This window comes from Cynocephalus volans, chromosome 1 (genome assembly GCF_027409185.1).
Source record: "Cynocephalus volans isolate mCynVol1 chromosome 1, mCynVol1.pri, whole genome shotgun sequence".
NCBI classification, from domain to species: domain Eukaryota; kingdom Metazoa; phylum Chordata; class Mammalia; order Dermoptera; family Cynocephalidae; genus Cynocephalus; species Cynocephalus volans.
This window is the reverse complement of record NC_084460.1, coordinates 122502971-122521229: the sequence shown is the minus strand read 5'-3', so window position 1 is coordinate 122521229 and position 18259 is coordinate 122502971. Positions and strand designations below refer to the sequence as shown.

Genomic DNA, 18259 nt, shown 5'->3' with positions numbered 1-18259 from the left:
GCCATCACAGAATCCTCCAACGACAGAGCTGGAAGGGGCCTGAGGTTGTCTGGTCCAACCCCCCTCATTTGCCAGAAGAAGAAACAGCCCAGAGAGAGGAGATGACTTGTCCATGTCCATCAGCGAGTCAAGTGAAGATTAGAGCCCGTCTCCTGAGTCCTAGCCCGGTGCTCTTCCCAAGGGGCCAGAGCCAGCACCTTTCATGCTCAGCCTGCCTCCAGTCATCACTTAATTCTTGTTAATGAAAGAAAAAGGAGGCATGAAAATCCCAAAAGTCGTTGTGTTTGCAGTCACAAATTTTCCTTCCTAATAGCATTTGAGTCTGGTTAATTTGCAGTCCCTGTCTGGGCATTAGGGACAACTTTTAGTTGTGCATGTAGGGATTGCTCTCCTGACACCTGTTCTGGTTCCCTGATTCCTATTGAACTCATTCTCAGTACCGAATTATTCTGGGCTCAGCTCTTCTCCAGTCGTGTCATGTTTGCGTACTCAGTCCAACATGTATGGGTGGACTGCTGGGCTCTGCCCTGTTTTGTGCCGTTGAGACTGTAAACTCTTTGGGGGTTTCTATTCTGTTTGTGTTCCCTGGTCCAGGACAGTTCTGAGCTTCTGGAGGCTGGATAAGTGTTTGCTGGGTCAAGGACAGCCTGAGGGGACAAAGGGCAGGGCACAGGGCCCAGCAGTCACTGTAATTGGGTTTGCTTTTTCTCCTGCCTGTGCCCAGGGTGCAGCATGTGCAAGAGGATCATGCCACATTTCCAGAAGGCTGCGACCCAGCTGCGAGGCCACTCTGTAAGTGAGGCACCATGTGCCATGCAGGGCTGGGGTGCTCTGGGACTTGGCAGGAGAACAGTGCTGGGGGAGGGGTGGGAGGGCAGGTTTTGAAATGGTGAAGATGGCTGACCCTGCTCCCCAGGCCGTTTCTGAAACAAAGCCTTTATGTGTGGCTCAGACCTGTTCTCTGCAAAGGTTGAGAGCTCCACAGAGTTGCCCAGACCAGGAGAGCTTGGCACCTGTCAAAGGCCAGTGATGAAACAGTCAGGAAACCCACAAGATGCACACATGGTGTTGCTGGGAGACCAAGGATCAAGCATAGAGCATCAGGTGGCCAGAATTATTGGGGCTGGGCTCCAAAGTGGGCTGAGGCAGCTGCTGGGGGGCCCCGTGGCAAAAAGAGGGTACAGTGACACTAAGGGTAGATCAGAAGCACAGAGCAGGCTCACAAAGGCTGTGTCGTGCCCAGGCTCCCCAGGCCCTGAAGTTCCACCAGAGTAGAAGGAGGTGAGTCCACATGGGGAGCTGGAGAATGGAGGCATTCTGTGAATGAGAGAGTGCAGAGAGGTGGGCATAGATGGGAACAGGAGGAGGAAGAGGAGCCACTAGGGAAATGGGCCTTCAGAGAAGTGGGAGCAACCAGGATGGTGCAGAGAGGTAGGAGGGAAGGCCTGGGTATTCAGGAGAGAGAAGAGAGGTGGGAAGGGTGTTCAGACCTTACCCAGCAGGGCTGCGGATCCTCACTGAATGCTCCTTGGTGTCTCTGCATTTCCCCACCCTGGCCAGTCTTTTTTATTCTGTGCCATATGTCTGTCTTTTTTTTTTTTATTGTGGTAAAAAACACATATCATGACATTGGCCATCTTAACCACTTTTAATTGTCCAGTGCAATAGTATTAAGTATATTTACATTGTTGTGCAAAAGGTCTCTGGAAATTTTTATCTTGCAAAACTGAAATTCTATACCCACTTAACACTAGTCCTCCTCCCCAACTCACCCCCACCTTTGGTAAACACCTTTCTACTTTCTGTTTCTATGATTTTGACTATTTTAGATTCCTCATGTGAATGGAATCATGCAGTATTTGTCTTTCTGTGACCAGCTTATTTTGCTTAGCATAATATTCTCAAATTCATCCATGTTGTAGCTTGTGACAGGATTTCCTTCTTTTCTAAGGCTTAGTAGTAGTCCACCTTATATATACACCACATTTTCTTTATCCATTCATCTGTCGATGGACATTTGGGTTACTTCCAGCTCTTGGCTACTGCTGCTTGAATAATGCTGCTATGAACATGGGGTTGCAAATATCTCTTTGAGATCCTGCTTTTAATTCTTCTGAGTATATATTTGTCCATTTTTGAACTTACCCTGAGTAGCCAAAGTGGGTTTTTGTTTTTTTGTTTTTTTTTTTTTGGTGGCAACAGAAAAACAGCTGCTTGCTCCTCTAGAGAGCATGGAAAAATCCCATACACTCTTCATGAAAAGTTATCAGGAGTAGCCATCTCAGTGGTGCTGGCCAGAGTCCCATTAAGGGAGATCTGAGGTCTTGAAACTGCGTCATGATCTTTATGGATCAAATTAAGTGGTAATTAGCTCAAAGTCAACTTAAAAAGTTTAAGTGGCAGCACCTGGGCATGGGCATGGCCCTGCTAGCCAGCTGCAAAATTGGGTTGCAAAGAACCAATGGTTTCTCTTTTGACCTCATTCTGGGGTAACACCAAGGTCCTGCTTGTTTCTCACTAATGAATTTTTAGTAACTTGCCTGGAGACGTTTGGCCTTGGGGCACACATACATCATGCTGGAGAAGTTTCACTTCACATTTTTGGAGCCTCAATAGATACCATATTTTAAGATTATTTAGCCTGGAGAAAAGACTTAATTACCCACAGTGTTCTCCCTGCCTGCACCCGCTTACACTTAGAAAACTGCTCAGCTCAACTTCCAAACTCTGTGGTGCTGTGGAAGGTAAATAGCTACAGCCCCAGATCAGATCACAAATTACCCCGGCTGGCCCCATCCAAGCAGACAGGACTTGTTGCCAGTCTTGTGTGCCTTATGGACGGTTCTCAGCCAATGCCACATCCAGTGCCAAACTCAGTATTCCTCCAGTTCCCTCCCAGGCTGCTGCAGAGCTTGTCCCCACCACACACGGCTAGGTCTGCCCATCTTTGCTTTTGTTCCCAATGGCTTTGTTTACCATTTGATCCTGATTATGATATGTGAGCTCCTTGGGCATAGGAGCCATGTTTGATTTACGTTTGTTTCTTCAGGACGTAGCACAGGGCCAGGCTCATAATGGGTACCCAATACATGCCCATGAATGAATGAATGAGCGTGTGGCTTATCACTCCTGAGTATACTTTATTTTAAACTCTATGTTTATATTAAGAGTGATGTTCCCCTTTTTGAAGGAATTCAGAGCATTTGTTATTAAGGAGATACACAGGGGGAAGGACATTTGTTCCCCCTTGGCCCTGGGCTCACACCAGTCCCTTTCACAAGGTTAGCCCTAATGATCACTTGTGTTAAGAGTGTCTGCTTCTCCTGCCTGCGGCCAGATCTAGAAATATCAAAGGTACTGCCCCTTCCAGTTCCCTCAGCATTGTCAGAGAAACATCAGGGGGGTTGTCCATGAGCCTCGGCAAGCCCAGCTGTAGCCAGGTATTAGTTACCTCAGACTTAGACATCTGTGTTGTGGGAACTGATTTTTCCCTCCTTGTGTATTTTCTTGCTTGGAGTTTGTTTTGTTCTGTTTTCCCTGTAGTTTCTTAGAAAAGCACTGTTTGAAAAGTTCTGACCCTTTCCCAGCTACCTAAAGGGGGAAGGGCCCTGGCCACCGCAGGCACCGCCCACTGCAGGAGGCTTCTGGAGGCCAGGGCTCATGGTGCAACAGCAGCTCCCCAGATGCTGGAGGCAGGGCTGGAGGGGTTGGGCGACCAGAGGTGTTGATTGCTTTCTGTCTTCACACACACAGAAGAGATGGGATTAACGGATGGGCTGCTCACCTCTCGCACTGCTGAAATCCAGGTGGATCAGGGCCTCCTGTCTCCTCTTGAGCTCTGTGGTCTTTGATCCTGTTCACCTGGCTGTGTCTGTGGCAAGGGTCAGAAATCTTCCTCCTCTGGGTGTTGGGAGATATCCAGTCAGATGATGTCATTAGGAAAGAAGCCAAGCCAGGTCAAGGATGCACAGCCTTTGCCATTTTCTAAACTCAGATCTGCCTCTTTTTCTCTGTCAATGACGTCTGGTGAGTCATCGGCGTCTGTCCCATCTCCTCTGCTAATTGACATCCCCATCAGCAGCTGTCCTGCTCCCCATCTCAGAGAAGCCGTCAGAAAGAGCCCCATCCTCGTCTGCCTCCTCTTCCCAGCCCTGCCAGTTATCGCCGTCCACGCTGAACCTTCGAACTCTGCCCAGTCTCTTGTTCACCTCAGCCATGAAAGGCCAGGCTGGGTGTGAATACCGTGAAATGGAACTGCCGTGGTGACAGATTTGTACAGATCAGGCTCTGGTGTGGCTGTTGTAACCGGCTGGGAGATCTTGGGCAAGCTCCTCAGCCTCGGAGCCTCCGTCTCTGTGAAATGGGGATGATAATGCCAGTCCTGCCCACCTCGCTGGGTTGTTGTGAGGAGCAAATGGGCTGGTGTGGAAACAACCCTGTGCCCTACACATCCCTTCATAGATTCAGGCGATTGACACCCCCCACACAAACTGCCCTGTACCCGTTGTTTCCTCTGCTCACTAAATGGTTGTGCTCCCAAAGTTCTGTTTTCTTCCTTATTAACACATTGGAGCAAGGATCTGGCACTGTGCTCTCCTTGTCTTGTATGGTCTGTCCCTCAGTGATCTTCTCTATGTCCATAACTTCCACAAAACGTAGCTCCATAGTGCCTGAGTCCTCCCCTTAAGTGCTGGTAACACACGTCAGATGGCCTGCTTGACATCTTGGTCTGGATTTTTTCCCTGTGTCCCAAATGCAGCATGTCTAGAATAAAATGCAGCATCTCTCCATCCAGCAGACTTCCAGCCTTCCTTCAAGACCCTTCCCGAGCAACCGGGCTCCTGTCCCCATGTGCCCTTTGCCAGGCTCCTCATACATCTCTTCCTCTCACGCCCTTCGTCCTCTCCCTGTCCGTCAGCCTGGTTCAGGCTCTGGTTAGCCACACTAGGTGGTTACCAGAGGTGCTGACTTGTCTCCATGACCCATGACCTTCCCCTCACAGCTCATCCTTTGTACTCAAAAGATGCAACTGGCTGGCAGTTGCTCTCTTACTTAGAAACCCTCAATAGCTTCCCATCATCTCCTGAATGATTTCCTGATTTTTAGGCATTTAAAGCCTTTTCCACAGTGACCCCAGCTAACTCACTCAGCCTTCTCTTACTTCTTTCTGTGTATCCCTCAGTCCAGTTAGACGGAGAAGTTCTCCGTTTCTTGGGCCACATCTTGCTCTTCTTGCCTCCGTTCCCCTTCTTGGGGTGTCTGTTGAAATCTCACCTTCCTTTGAGCAATAGCTCCCATGCTGCGTGCACTGTGAAGCTTCCTGCTTGTTCCAGGCAGGAAGGCTGAACGTGAAGAGCGTGCTGTGAAGAGCATGCTGTGCCGGCTGAGTAGCTCAGGCACACATGTTCAGCTCGGGGCTGTGGCCTTGTCCTCTCCTTAAGTGGAGACCAGCTGTTTTGCCTCACTGGGCTTCACAAATTCCAACTCCAAAGTGTTTGTATGTAGTTGTTAAAAAAATATGTCTTGTTAACTAATAGATGCCCTCAGATGCCCCAAAAGTGCAGCAGAAACTCAGAGAATTAAGAGTTCACCCCAAGCAAAGGTGGTTTAGAAAGGCTGCCCTGGGAGGTGAGATGTGATTTGCTTTATAGGATGAATGAGTCTTCAGTGGTAGCCAAGAGGTGGGGGCTGGATGTCCTTAGCAAGGGGACCGGAGGGCAGCAGCTGAGGGCTGGGAAGGAACAGCTATGTTCTGCAAATGTGGGCAGAATTAGTGTACCTCTTAGTAGTGTTAATAAAAGTAGTTTGTACATTTTGGGTGTAATAGATATATTATTTAATCTGCACGACAACCACATGAGGTGGCTGCAGATGAGAAAACTGAGGTACAGAGAGGTAACTGTGACTTATTTGAAGAAATGTGTCTACTACGTGGGGAGTCAGGACTCAGACTCAGGCATCTGCAGCCCTGAGCCCCCTCTCCTTGCCATGGTGGTGTATTGCTGCTGCTTGGCACGGTGCCTGAAAAGGCAGACAGTTCAACTTCCTTCCTGTGCAGAAGTGTCAGACTGTCTTGTCCCTGGGAGAATAAAAAGTCTAGACCCTAGCAGGTGTATAATTAAGGGTTTTGTAAGAAAGAAGGAATCAAAAATGAAATAGGGACCATATGGGCTTTGAGTAAGTAGGGAGTTGGATTTTAGCCTGTATTCAGTGGGATTGAAAGGTTTTGTGCAGGGAAGTGATGTAATGAAAGAGGAGGATGTGTAAAATTTATCTTGTGGTGAATGTGCAGAGACACTAGGGAGATCAATTAGACAGAAAAAAAAACCTTGAAGTAGACAAATATTACTGGAACAGGCTGCTGACTCAGTCTGGGAAGTGAGCAGGACAGCTTTTAGAGGGCTTCTAGTAAGTTCTATGTCAGGCTTATTCTCCCTGTATTCTTTGCAGCATCCCAAAATAAGCTGGGGAAAAAAAACCAAAACAGTGATTTAGCAAGCATTTATTGTGTGCCTCTGTATGCCAGGCATTGTACTAGGTACTGAAAACAGTTGGAAAGACACGTTCAGATGCCTCTTGGGATGGAGCGGCCAGAGGCACAGGGGGTGCCAATCACCAGGAAGATCTGGTAGGAAATTAGGAACTTGACTGTTACTGATCCCAGTCTTGTGCTAAAACCTCTGACGAAGGTCGTCTCTTCTCTCAAGAGCCCTGTCATAGTCTCATCACATCTTCCCACTGAGGAACCTCAGTGAAGGTGGGTGACTTCCTTGTAGGTGTAAGCAGTCTTCTGAATCAAGTTCAGTGTCTCCTGAAATCACCATTTTCTGTTCCTATGTGTCCTTATGTAACGTTCAGTGAAATTCAGCTTTCTGGGTTTCTTCCTTCTGCTTCTGTAACTGCTGCTGGCGTTTTTGAATTTCCTTTCTCTTCGCTTCTATGCCACCCTGCCTTGTGGAACAGCCTTCCTGTTTCTGGCCATTCTAGCTATGTTCTCTGGTGAGAACAGATTCAAAATCCTCTTTCCTGGCACCTGATCCAGCCTTAGAGAAGAAGGTACCTGCTTCAGGAAAGGAGAGTTTTAGGGGACTCTCTTCTGGGTTGTTCTTAGTACTGAGCCATGTCATCGGCAACACGGCTACTAAAGTTCTCCTCTCCAGTTCAGGAGCATTGGCTGTGTGGACCCCTGGAACCAGAGCATGTTCATACTTAGGAGATTATGGTCAAAACAGGCTGTGGGTGATGGTCACAAACAGGAGGAAAGAGTCAGGGAGGCATAGGAAGGTCTGGAGGGACGAGGGTGAGGCAGGTGTCAGGATACCTTGTTTCTCATGGGGTGGCATGAGAACCAGTCTCCATGGCCACAGGTGAGCTGTGAGGCCTGAGAACATCGTGCATAAAGCCCAGGTGGACAGACTGAGGGCAGGCCATGAGCTATCCAAAAAGGCGTCTGAGGATGTTGTGCAGAGGCTGAGTGGTGTACAGAAGCCACTTACTTCCATGACTTAGAAGAATAGTACAGCCTAATTGACATGGGCAGAGAAAAAGGTGTAATTTGCACTTGGGTGGCAGAGGCCCCACTCTAGGTAGGACCTGTGTGACTTGGCAGCAAGGCCAGATTTCTTCTTCAGCTCTCAGAACTTTGCTGTTTCTCCTGCAGGAAAAGGGAGCAGCTGTACCAAGTGTAGCGCTTGGGCCCAGAGCTCTCTCACTTGGCCATCGTTCCTGGTTGGCTTGGCTTGCCCTGTACCCCAGCACCCTGGTTGCAAGGCTTTGTCTTATATCTCTTTCTGGTGGCACAGCAGGACAGGCAGCACATGGACAAGATGAGGGTGTCTGTGGGGCAGAGGGTAGACAACTCTGTTCTCCCTTTCCATGCAGGTGCTGGCTGGGATGAACATCTACCCCTCTGAATTTGAAAACATCAGGGAGGAGTACAATGTGCATGGCTACCCCACCATCTGCTATTTTGAGTAAGTCTCTGTATCCCTTCTGAATTTTATTCCCTGCCTGATGGCGTCTGCATCCCTGGCTGAGCCCCTGTTGTCTCTCCACATTTCACAGGAAAGGACGGTTTCTGTTCCAGTATGACAACTATGCATCCACAGCAGAGGACATTGTGGAGTGGCTGAAGAAGTAAGTCGGGCATTTGCGTCAGGGGGTGTGTACCCAGGGAGGGTCAACCGCTGGGCCCAAGGGTGGCCCCTCAGTAGCAGGGCTCTGGCTGGAGGTGGGGAAGGGAGGAAGGGAAAGAGACTTACTGCGCTGCCTGCACAGCTGCTTCTGGGTTGAGTGGGATCTGTGTGAGTTTAGGTTGCAGGAGTCTTGAGGATTTGGCATGGCTTTGGCCTGTGTTGATTGGACCCTGGCTGGTGTGCTGGATGGGGGTCTATCTCCCCTACCTCCCTTCTCCACAGCCTGAAGTTGGGGAGGGACCACCTAATCATGTCACCTGTCCTGGAATAGTCAGGAGCTTTCTGTTCCCACATTGCAAATCGAGTTTTTCCCTCACTGTCTATCTGATGGATAGAGATATTTCTCACCCAGGACATCAGGTTTGAGTGAGGTTCCACTGCAGGTCTCTCTGAAAATAGAATTGTCAATGGAACATGTTCTTCAAACACAGTACTGTATCAGTGCTGTGAAGCTAGTAAACAACCTTCTCAGGCCTTGGATTGCAGAGCACTTTCCTGTTCGCCCCCACAGACCCTGATTCATAACACCCTGCGATCCCATTCTGTAACATCATTAGAACCATGTATCACAAAACCTTGTGTAATGCCCACTGTCACTACTCCCCTCACCCAGAGCCCCCACTGGGCTAGGCCTGCTGCGTGGCCCTATCTGATCACACCATCACCACTTCTACCTATCAGAACCTGACCAGTGCTTTCACAACAGGCCCATAGTGTCCTCTCCTGGAAGCCTCCCTAGGCCTGCTGAGCACCAACCCTGCTTACCTTGCACTCTGTGTGTCAGGAGTTTGGCACCTACTAGTCACTGCCAGTTTATGGTTATTTGTGCAGAGGTCTTGAAATAATAACAGCTAATGTTTTTTGGGTTCTACTTTGGGGTTGACACTGACATAAGCACTTTATGAGGATTCTCATTTAATAGTGTTATAAGGAAGGTAGTATTATTATCTTCATTTTGTGAATGTGGTAACTGAGGCACAGTGATGAAGTAGCTTGCCTGAGGTCATACAGCTGATACATAGTACCAGGGCCAGGACTGATCCCAACCATTGACCTTGCCCTCCAACAGCTCCCCACAGTCCAGCTCAGCTGCCTCGGAGTTCTGCTCAGAGTCCCACCCCTCCCCCAGTTGCCAGCACAGTTACCTTAGGGACACAGCGTGCAAACCCCAGGGTTGAAGAATTAGTTATCCAGAGAATATGGAGGTTGAAAAATGTGTATTTTCAGATTGGTAAAGAAGGGTGATTTCTGTACCAAAAACAAAACAAAACCCCACAAGAAACAAACTTAGATATCCGAAGGGTACAAATCTCAGTCTTCTGTATTGCCCTCTCCCAGGGGTCCAGGAGATGAAACGCAAGTGCTAGACAGTGTTTGCATAGCATCCTTTATTTCTTGGAAGCATTTTCACATCTCTGTGCCCATGACCACCTCATTCCCCGCTCCTGCCTGGGAAGGTCACTCCCCATTATCATGTATTCACTGTCTTAACGTGGGCTCCGCTTTCTTGTTTTCCTTTTTCATTTGATAATAAGCATGTTCTCTGCTCCAGCCAGACATATCTTGTTCTGCTTTTGGAGAAGGTTTCAACAAATAGCAATCTCGTTTGTCACCAGAGCATGAAATCTGTCTGCTTCCCTCCCCCTTCTCTAACCTTTTCTGGTTTCAAAACACCCTCATATCTTTTTAGAAGGATAAGGTTTGGGTTTGTTTGTTTGTTTTTAAGTGTTCAGAATTGCCTGCTAACCCTAGACAAAGGGAGCACATCAATGGAGTTTCTGAGCCAGATTATTATCTCCCTGCTGGAGCCTGCCACCCTGTCCTCCCACCTTCTCCTCTGCACACCCAGCCCAGCTCCCCCACAGATTCTGCTCTGGCCTCTCTGCACACAAGGCCTGCCTCTAGATTTCCGGCCTGGGCTGGTGCCTCTCCACTTCCTACCTCCACCCTCCTTCTATTCCTCACCCCCCCACCCCCCCACCCCCCGCACCCATGAGAAGCAGCCCTTGGTAGCAGCCTCTGGTTCATCCCTAGTCTCCAGGGTGAGAAGGGTGATGGGTATCTGCCGGGAAGGAAAGGGAGCATCTGAGTCCCCCTGCAGCCCTTCCCGAGCACTCTTGTTGGGGCGCACAGGTGAGACAGTTCCTCCAAAGGCATGACTGCAGCCCACTCCCCCAGTGGGGCAGGGAGATGACCTCCTGAAGGACATCCAATGAGCTGCATAATGTCATGCCCTAGCAAGAGCTAGCAATATTACTGTGCTACCTACAGGTTTAGTTTTTAAAAATCTTTTCTCATTTTAAGGATATTCAAGTAAGATATATTTATTATAGAAAACTTAAAAGTGTAGTCAAACAAGAAGAAACACCCCCTAACCCCCCTGCCCCAGTACCCAAAGATAACATGTTGTGATATTATGATTTTCCTTCTAGATTTCCCCCCCTACATATCCAGCTCTTCATGTGGTTTTTCCCTATCCCAGGTGTTCTAAGTCTTTACCAGTTTTCCTCTCAGTCCTGGCTGGCAGTAGTGATCTAGCCTCTCCTGCTTTCCTGGGCCTCTGCCTTGGCCCTTAGCTGCTCAGGGCATATGTGCAGTCAAGTATAGAAGGATAAGGGTGAATCCAGCCTCTCGGATTCTCCAGATGACTTTCGGAGGCCCAGGAGAGAAGAACCTAGATTCTGTCCTCTACTGAGTGACTGGTGGGGGGGTTTGGGTAAGGGTGGCACAGAGGGAGGCAGGGCAGGGAGGCAGTCCCTTGTGTTTGAATGCATGAGGGCTCTGGAGTCGGCGCATCAATCATGGTGGGCATGCCCCCTTGTGCTCCTCATTTGCCCCCTGTGGCTCTCACACTGGTGGGCTGGGCTAGGCAGGCAGGTAGAGGGGTGCATAGCGGTGACGCATTTTGGCCTAGCCACGCATTTCTGCCTGGGTATTTTTATACCAACCAGTGGTGAAGTAACACACACTGAGTTTCCTTGACTCATAATTCCTGACATTGCGTCTTCTCATCTATGGCATGTGCACCTCCCTCAGATGAGGGTCTGATTGTGTGACCCTCCCAGACCTAGAGAGCCTGGGACAACTCTGTCCAAACTGCAGAGCACGTGAAATCCGTCGCAGGGTCAGAAGGGAACGTGAAAGTGATCAGGTGTGCCCCAGTGATTCCTCTGTGAATGTTTGCATTTCCTCAGTCCTGTTGCGCTCGTTCTGAGGTTGCACGTTCACGTTTGAATGATTCTCATGATTTGAGTCGTGAATGATATCTAGGAACATTTGGGTAGTACTTTATAAATTTAAATGTATCTCACGTCCATTACCTACCTACATGAACCTGAGAGGTAGATAAAGAAAGGACTGCAAATGCACTGTCTTGTAGATGTTTTAAGCCAAGCTTGATTGCCTAAGCTCCTGGAGCTGGTAAGTGGAGGAAACTTGACTCAAACCCAGCTCTTTCCCTCTCTCCTACTGTAGATAGGACGTTCTTACTCATAGTTGAAGTTTTTTCTCTGGAGCTTCCGCCTGTTGGTATTGGTTCTCCTCTTCAGAGCCGTAGAAAATAAATCTTAATTTCTCTTCTCGATGCAGTCTGAAATACCTGAAGATAGCCACTGTCTTCTCCTCTCCAAATTAAACACCTCAGTTCCCTCAACTATTTTTCTCTCATTCAGCAAGCATTCTCTTATTCAACAAGCATTTATTGGGCGTATGCTACATGTGAGATACAGGAGGTAAAGAGATGAATGGGAGCCCCAGTCTTCAGAGAGCTCACTGGCAGGGGGAGACAGACAATAAAAAGCATAATTCAATGTGTTTTGGGTTCAGATTCCCCCGAGTCCCTCTCTTTCTAGTACATCCTCTTACCCCTGTGCCCAGCTCTGCAGTCCTCTCCAGAGAGTAAACTTGCAGTTGTCTCCTGGGTGGGAGCCCTCCCAGTCCTGGCAGGCAGCAGTGATCTTGCCTCTCCTGCTTTCCTGGGCCTTCCCATTGACCCTTAGCTGCTCAGAGCATATGTGCAGCCAAGTGTAGGATAAGGGTGAATCCAGCCTCACTGATTCTCCAGGTGACATTCAAAAGCCCAGCTCACCAGTGTGGGAGCTGCAAGGGGTGAATGAGAACGTGGCCACTAGGAGCCCAACGTGCTTCCCAGGATCTGAGGATCTAACTGCTCCAGTTTTCGACTGAGTCCCTGTTTTCAGCCCCAGGCTGCAGCCCTGCTTCAAGGAGCAGAGCCTCCACCCCTTAGCACATCCACCTCGTTCCCGGGCCCCTACCCCGCCCGGCCCACCCAGCACCTCTGGTTTCTGCCCTCTGTTTTGCTAAGTCGGTTTTCTAGCTTCTAAAATTGCTCTGACCTCTTTCTCTCTCTTCTGTTTTGTCTTTCTTGTTCTGTTTGCTCCTGTGGGTTCATACTTATTTTAAAACTCCTGTACTGAAAATGTGGTACATCTACACAATGGAATACTACTCAGCTATAAAAAACGAATGAAATACTGCCATTTGCAACAACATGGATGGACCTTGAGAGAATTATATTAAGTGAAACAAGTCAGGCACAGAAAGAGAAATACCACATGTTCTCACTTATTGGTGGGAGCTAAAAATTAATATATAAATTCACACACACACACAAAAACGGGGGGGGGAAGAAGATATAACAACAACAATTATTTGAAGTTGATACGACAAGCAAACAGAAAGGACATTGTTGGGGGGGAGGGGGAGGGAGAAGGGAGGGAGGTTTTGGTGATGGGGAGCAATAATCAGCCACAATGTATATCGAAAAAATAAAATTTAAAAAAAAAAAAAAAAAAAAAAAACTCCTGTACTGTTAATTTAGTGGTTTTAGAGTATATTCTCCTCCATGTTTAGCTAGAAGTCTCTCAGGCTCTCCTATGCTTACACTCGTGCTAAGCCACAGCTTTTCCATGCTCTGTTTGTGCTTTTGCTGGGTTTTTACAAATTTAATTTTTGAATTGATTATATTCACATAATTTAAAAAAAAAATTTTTAAGGTACTTAAAAATATACACTGAAAAAGTCTTACTTCCACCTATTTCCTCTTTCCTATTCTCCCTCCCACCCTCTAGAGGTAATAGCTATGACTGCTTTCTTATATGTTCTTAAAGTGTTTCTTCATGCAGATACAAGCAAATGTAAATAAGTGTATTTTATTTCCCCCTTTTTTATGCAAAAGTTAGCATATTATAGGCTCTTCCATCCATCTCCAGCAGCCTGTCCACATCAGAGCATAGAGAGCGTCCTTGTCCTTCTTTACAGTGCTCAGCCTCTGTTGTGTGGATGGATGCAGTTTACCTAACCCATCCCCCGCCAATGAACACTGGGTTGTTTCCAGTCTTTGCTGTGACAAATAATCTGCAGTGAATACCTTCAAATGCACATAATTTTGTTTTTGTGCATGTGTGTTGTAAAGATAAATTCCCTGCAGTGGAATTGGTGATGTCTAGTGGTTTGAGCCCAAATATAGGAACCTAGATTTCAGGATGTTTGTCTGGGGCCATTGTCTGGCTGGTGACTCATTCCAAAGCTTGATTTTGTCACCAGTCCCATCTGACATTGGATAGCATGGGCTGGGAGTAGTTTGCCCTCTCCCTGCTGCTTTCCATTTCTTGGGACCAGGGAGGCTGAGGCCACCATTGGGGTCCAGGTAGAAGCACCAGAGTGGGCTCCTGAAGGTGACGTCAAAACCAAGGCTTCTGCTATGGGGCAGGTGTGGGGGCAGATTCTATTGTGTTGGCCACATTGCTCTCTCTGATCAATTCTCTAGCCCTGACTGCTGGAACATTAAATTTTTTTCTATTGTAGGCTCTCAAAGGCAGGAGACAATGGTTGTCTTTTCACATTTGTCATCCTAAAGAGTTTTTCAAGCTGCAATTAAGGTGCTCTGGCAAAGGTGCTTGTGGCAGTAAAGCAGCAGGGAGTTTGTGTCACCAGCCGTCTTGTCCTGAACTTTGGAGTGAGGGAGGGCACCTGCAAGCCTCCTCCTCATAACAACTGGTGACACAGATATCAGAATGCGGCCATACGCTGTGGAAACAGGCTCCAGAGAGGCCAGGCAGTGGTCCAAGGTCCTGTAGTTAGTGCGTGTTAGAGTTGGAACTTGGCCTCTGGGAATGATTAGTGGCTTAGACGCTGTCATAGTTAGGACACCCCCACCCTGCTTCCCTCCTCGTCACCCTCCTTCCAGCTGGCCAGTGAGCACCCCTGCACCCCCAGTGTGGCAGCCTCCTCTTGCCTGGCCCAGATTTGGTCTTTCTCAGATACCTGTCCTCTCTTTCCCCCGCTCCCCCATGCACACCTCCCCCTCTCTGTTATCTCCTTCCTCCCCTCCCCTCCTGTGGGGCAGCTCTCAACACCACGCTGAGCTTTTCCAAAGGTCACTCTTCGCTGTTGCTATTTATTCTTGCTGGTTTGCTGGAAGTTTGTAATAGCTTGAGAAAGCTAACAAGACCCCATATTCCTCAGAGGAGGTGAGATTTCTGAAGCTGCCTAGAGAGCTATAGCTAAAAGCCACTATTTGTAACAGGATATCAGCTTAGTGCTTCTCTGGGGCATTGAGGAGAAGGTGGAGGTGGGCAGGGCCTTACCACTCACCCCAGATTCCTCCACCGGGGGAGTTTCTGGTTTGTTATAGGCTGAGCCCCTGGAGTGGGCCAAGTTGAGCCCGTGGGGATTTGTGTCCAGGGGGCTGGCTTTTGTCAGGGTTGCTCAGGCCCTGGGGCTTGCTCTGAGCTCTGCCTGTTTTTGGTCTTCCAGTCCACAGCCGCCACAGCCCCAGGTCCCCGAGGCTTCCTGGGCAGATGAGGGCGGCTTCGTTTATCACCTGACCGATGAAGACTTTGACCAGTTTGTGAAGGAACACTCCTCTGTCCTCGTCATGTTCCACGCCCCATGTGAGTGGAACTTTGTTCCTCCCCTCCGCCTTCCCCACTTAGAGCAAGGTGGGCTCACTGCTCTGGGATGTGAGTCTAGCGAGCACTTGCTTGCTGGATGCCAGGAGCCATGCTCTGCCAGGAGATGCAGTGGTGACAGACTGGGTTCCCGCCTTCAGGGTGCAAATGACCCACCCTGCATGGCTGTCAGACTGCACAGAAGTCCTAGCCAGGCTGCCTGTGTCCCTTAGCTAGAGCTTAGGGAGACCTACTACCTGCGAGTCCGAGCGGCTTCCTCCAAGTCAGTGTGAACTGGAGGGATTAGGACTGGAAGCACCCTTAGGCAGTACCTAGAACAGTAATCACCCTCTTCCGTGGTGGTGGGGGGAGGGGATATTGCAGCCCCAAGGGGGACTGTACTTGCCCAGTACTGAGAGGGCATGGCGAGGCCAGGGCTGGAGCACCAGGTCTCCCAGTGTCTAGAAAGTCTTCTTTCTGCTTCACCTGGTTTCAGCCTCAGCCCGAAATGACCACAGTGAATCAAGGAAGTAAAATGGTGTAAATGCTATAAAACGTGCTTGCAGTAATGGCCGGAAGGCCTGTAGCTTAGGATTTGTCTTGGCCAGCGTCCTCCCCATTCCCATGGAGAATGGAAAATTGATGGTAGTTGGTTTCTTAGGAGAAAGCTGCTCCTAGAAGGGTGAGCTAGTGATGCACCGGATCAAGGGATGGCAGTCCTGGGCACAGAGCTGGCAGGAGCTGCCCTGGGAGGGGCTGTCCCATCCAATGGGCAGGGAGAGGTGGGTCCTGAGCACGGCCAGGGCCAGGGTGTGCATGTGTGGGGTGCTCTTCTCTTGTAGCCTCCTGCCAGCAATTTGGCCCAGTGATGGTGGGTAAGAGATTATAGAGAAGACAGAAAAAGCAAGGAGAAAAAGCTTCATAGGTCAGTGCCATAATTGCAATGTCACGGTGCATGAGGGTAGTGAGTCTAGTCCATAGGGGCATATTCTGTGATGAGAATACATTATTAATCTGCTTAATCATAGGATCCTCATGCTAACAGCTATGTGTCACCCTATGGTGATAACAAAGTGGCTTCCTGAAGGGTCATGTCCGTTCTTACCACAGTGCCACAAAATGAGTATGACCAGCCCCATTTTATAGGTAGGGAGACTGTCACACCAAGAAGTGACACAGATTGTCCATTGCTCCACAAGTCCTGTACTGCTTCAGACTTCAAGAACTTTCGGATCCGTGAGGAACAGGGTCAAGTCCTGACCCCTGGTCTCCTGCCTGTTTCCCCTTCCCTCACAGTGTCACAAGAGTTTGGTTAGTCCAGGAATTGTTCATAAACGTACAATTACTGTGGATTTCCCTAACTCTTTCTTTCTTACACATGCTAAATTCTTAAGAGAATCCAAGGGAAAAGTATTTCCTATGGCTCTTTTCCTTCTGAGTTTCTAGAAAACAGACAGAAAACCCTAAAATCTAAGTTTCAAAGACCCTCCAGTCTTGTGATAACCTGCTAATTAAGGGCAATGACAGATAGGGCCTTAGGAGCATGTCACCCCCAGGTCTGCTAGGGCCTTAGTGAAGGCATCCCCAAGGTTAGAGGTACATGAAAACTGCCCACTTTTAAGACAGCCAGGCAACACTGCAATGGTCTGTCCAGCCAAAATATGCCCTCCTGGCCAGTCCCAGAGTTGCCGATGGAAGCACGTCATGTGGGAAGTCATTATGTTGAATCCAGAGCTGAAATCACCCTGCCAGCATTTCTGTTCCAGCTGTAAAGGCAAATACTAGCTGGCTGTTTTCACTTCCCCCTTGAGAAGCTCTAGCATCTTCACTCCCAATGTCTGTCCTTCTGGTCTGAGTCAAGAGAGCCCACCTTTCCCCTGGCCATTCTTGGCTCTTGCGTGTGTGCGTTGATTTCTGCTGGACTGGCAGAGTGAGAGGGATCAGGTCAAAAGCCTGAGGTTAACTTCCTGATGAACTGCCTGTTAGCATTCCCATCAGATGGGAATGGCTCTGCATTAAATAATCTCTCCACACACTCCTTCTTCATCTAGGAATGTGGTCTTTAGCCTGGGAAGGGATGGAAGGCACTTGGTTTAAGGGAATTCAGAGCTCAGGACAAGTGAACTGAGAGCAGAGAGCTCTTAGCAGCCTGGCTTTTTACATTCATGCCAGAGTGCTACAGAGAACCCCAGTGATGGGGAAACCACTTTTGCGGTGTTTGAGAGACCTGGAGAAAAGGACAAATGTCAGAAGTCCAGACCAGCAGTGCTGTCCCAGGTTTTCCAAGTACAGAAAGGGTGAATTTGGGAAATCACAGTATTACTGGTGTCAATCCCAGACCAAGTAAGGAGTGGTTTGGAAACAGACCATTTTGGAGACTTAGAAAAACAGGTTAGGATCTGTGGACTTAGAAGACCATAGATTATACTCAGGATTGCTGGATGCACTTGGTTTGTTTCTTGGGATTGGATTACTAGATGATGGATTAGCATGTCTTTCTTTTATCAAGACTTTTGACGAAGTGAGTTGCTGTTTTCCTGACTGTGATGCAGAGAATCGGACAGGCTGGATACACCGTAAGGGAAAGCAGCCCCTCGGGGCTTTGTGACTGTGAATATGGCCTGAGTCTGTCTAGATGGTGTGTACTTGTTTTTCATCAGCAACTTTGTTGAAGTTGTTAATAGCGAGGCATACTTTCAAATTTGCAGGGGTTAGAGTTGGAAAAAAGATAGCCAGACTGGGAAGGACAGTCTGAGCATAAGTGAAGGGCTCTGAGAGGACATGCACCTGGTGCTGTGGGTCTCAGCAGCCCCCTTCACTAGCGAACTTTGTGCCTGTCCTGCACCTGACCCACAGTATGGAGTCTCCATGGATGCAGGAGGCCGCCACACAAGCCCAGGTTCCCTATCTCCTAGAGGACAAAAGTGCTGTCCACGAAGGGCATGTCAGCGGGACACAGCTGCTGCTGCTGCAGGGTACCTTCTATTTCCTTCTGCAGCATTTGGAGTGAGGAAAGTCCAATTGTCCCCATCACTCCTCTTCTTTTGTCGTTGTCTTTTTTGTCCCTCTCCATGTAACCCCAGCTCCGCGTTGGGCAGGGGGAGGACATTGGGCTGTAATAATGCCACCCGAGTCAGCATCACTTGAGGAGCA

General features: G+C 48.7%; 1 protein-coding gene across 1 annotated transcript in view; it reads left to right on the top strand.

Moving 5' to 3' along the window:
* The window catches only part of PDIA5 (protein disulfide isomerase family A member 5), an 88282-nt gene that overhangs the window by 47443 nt on the left and 22580 nt on the right, over positions 1 to 18259 (top strand). The window contains exons 8-11 of the mRNA XM_063113371.1: positions 725 to 792; positions 7882 to 7973; positions 8065 to 8136; positions 14973 to 15109. Of these exons, the coding sequence (XP_062969441.1) occupies positions 725 to 792; positions 7882 to 7973; positions 8065 to 8136; positions 14973 to 15109 (369 nt within the window). The remainder of the gene's footprint in view (positions 1 to 724; positions 793 to 7881; positions 7974 to 8064; positions 8137 to 14972; positions 15110 to 18259) is intronic.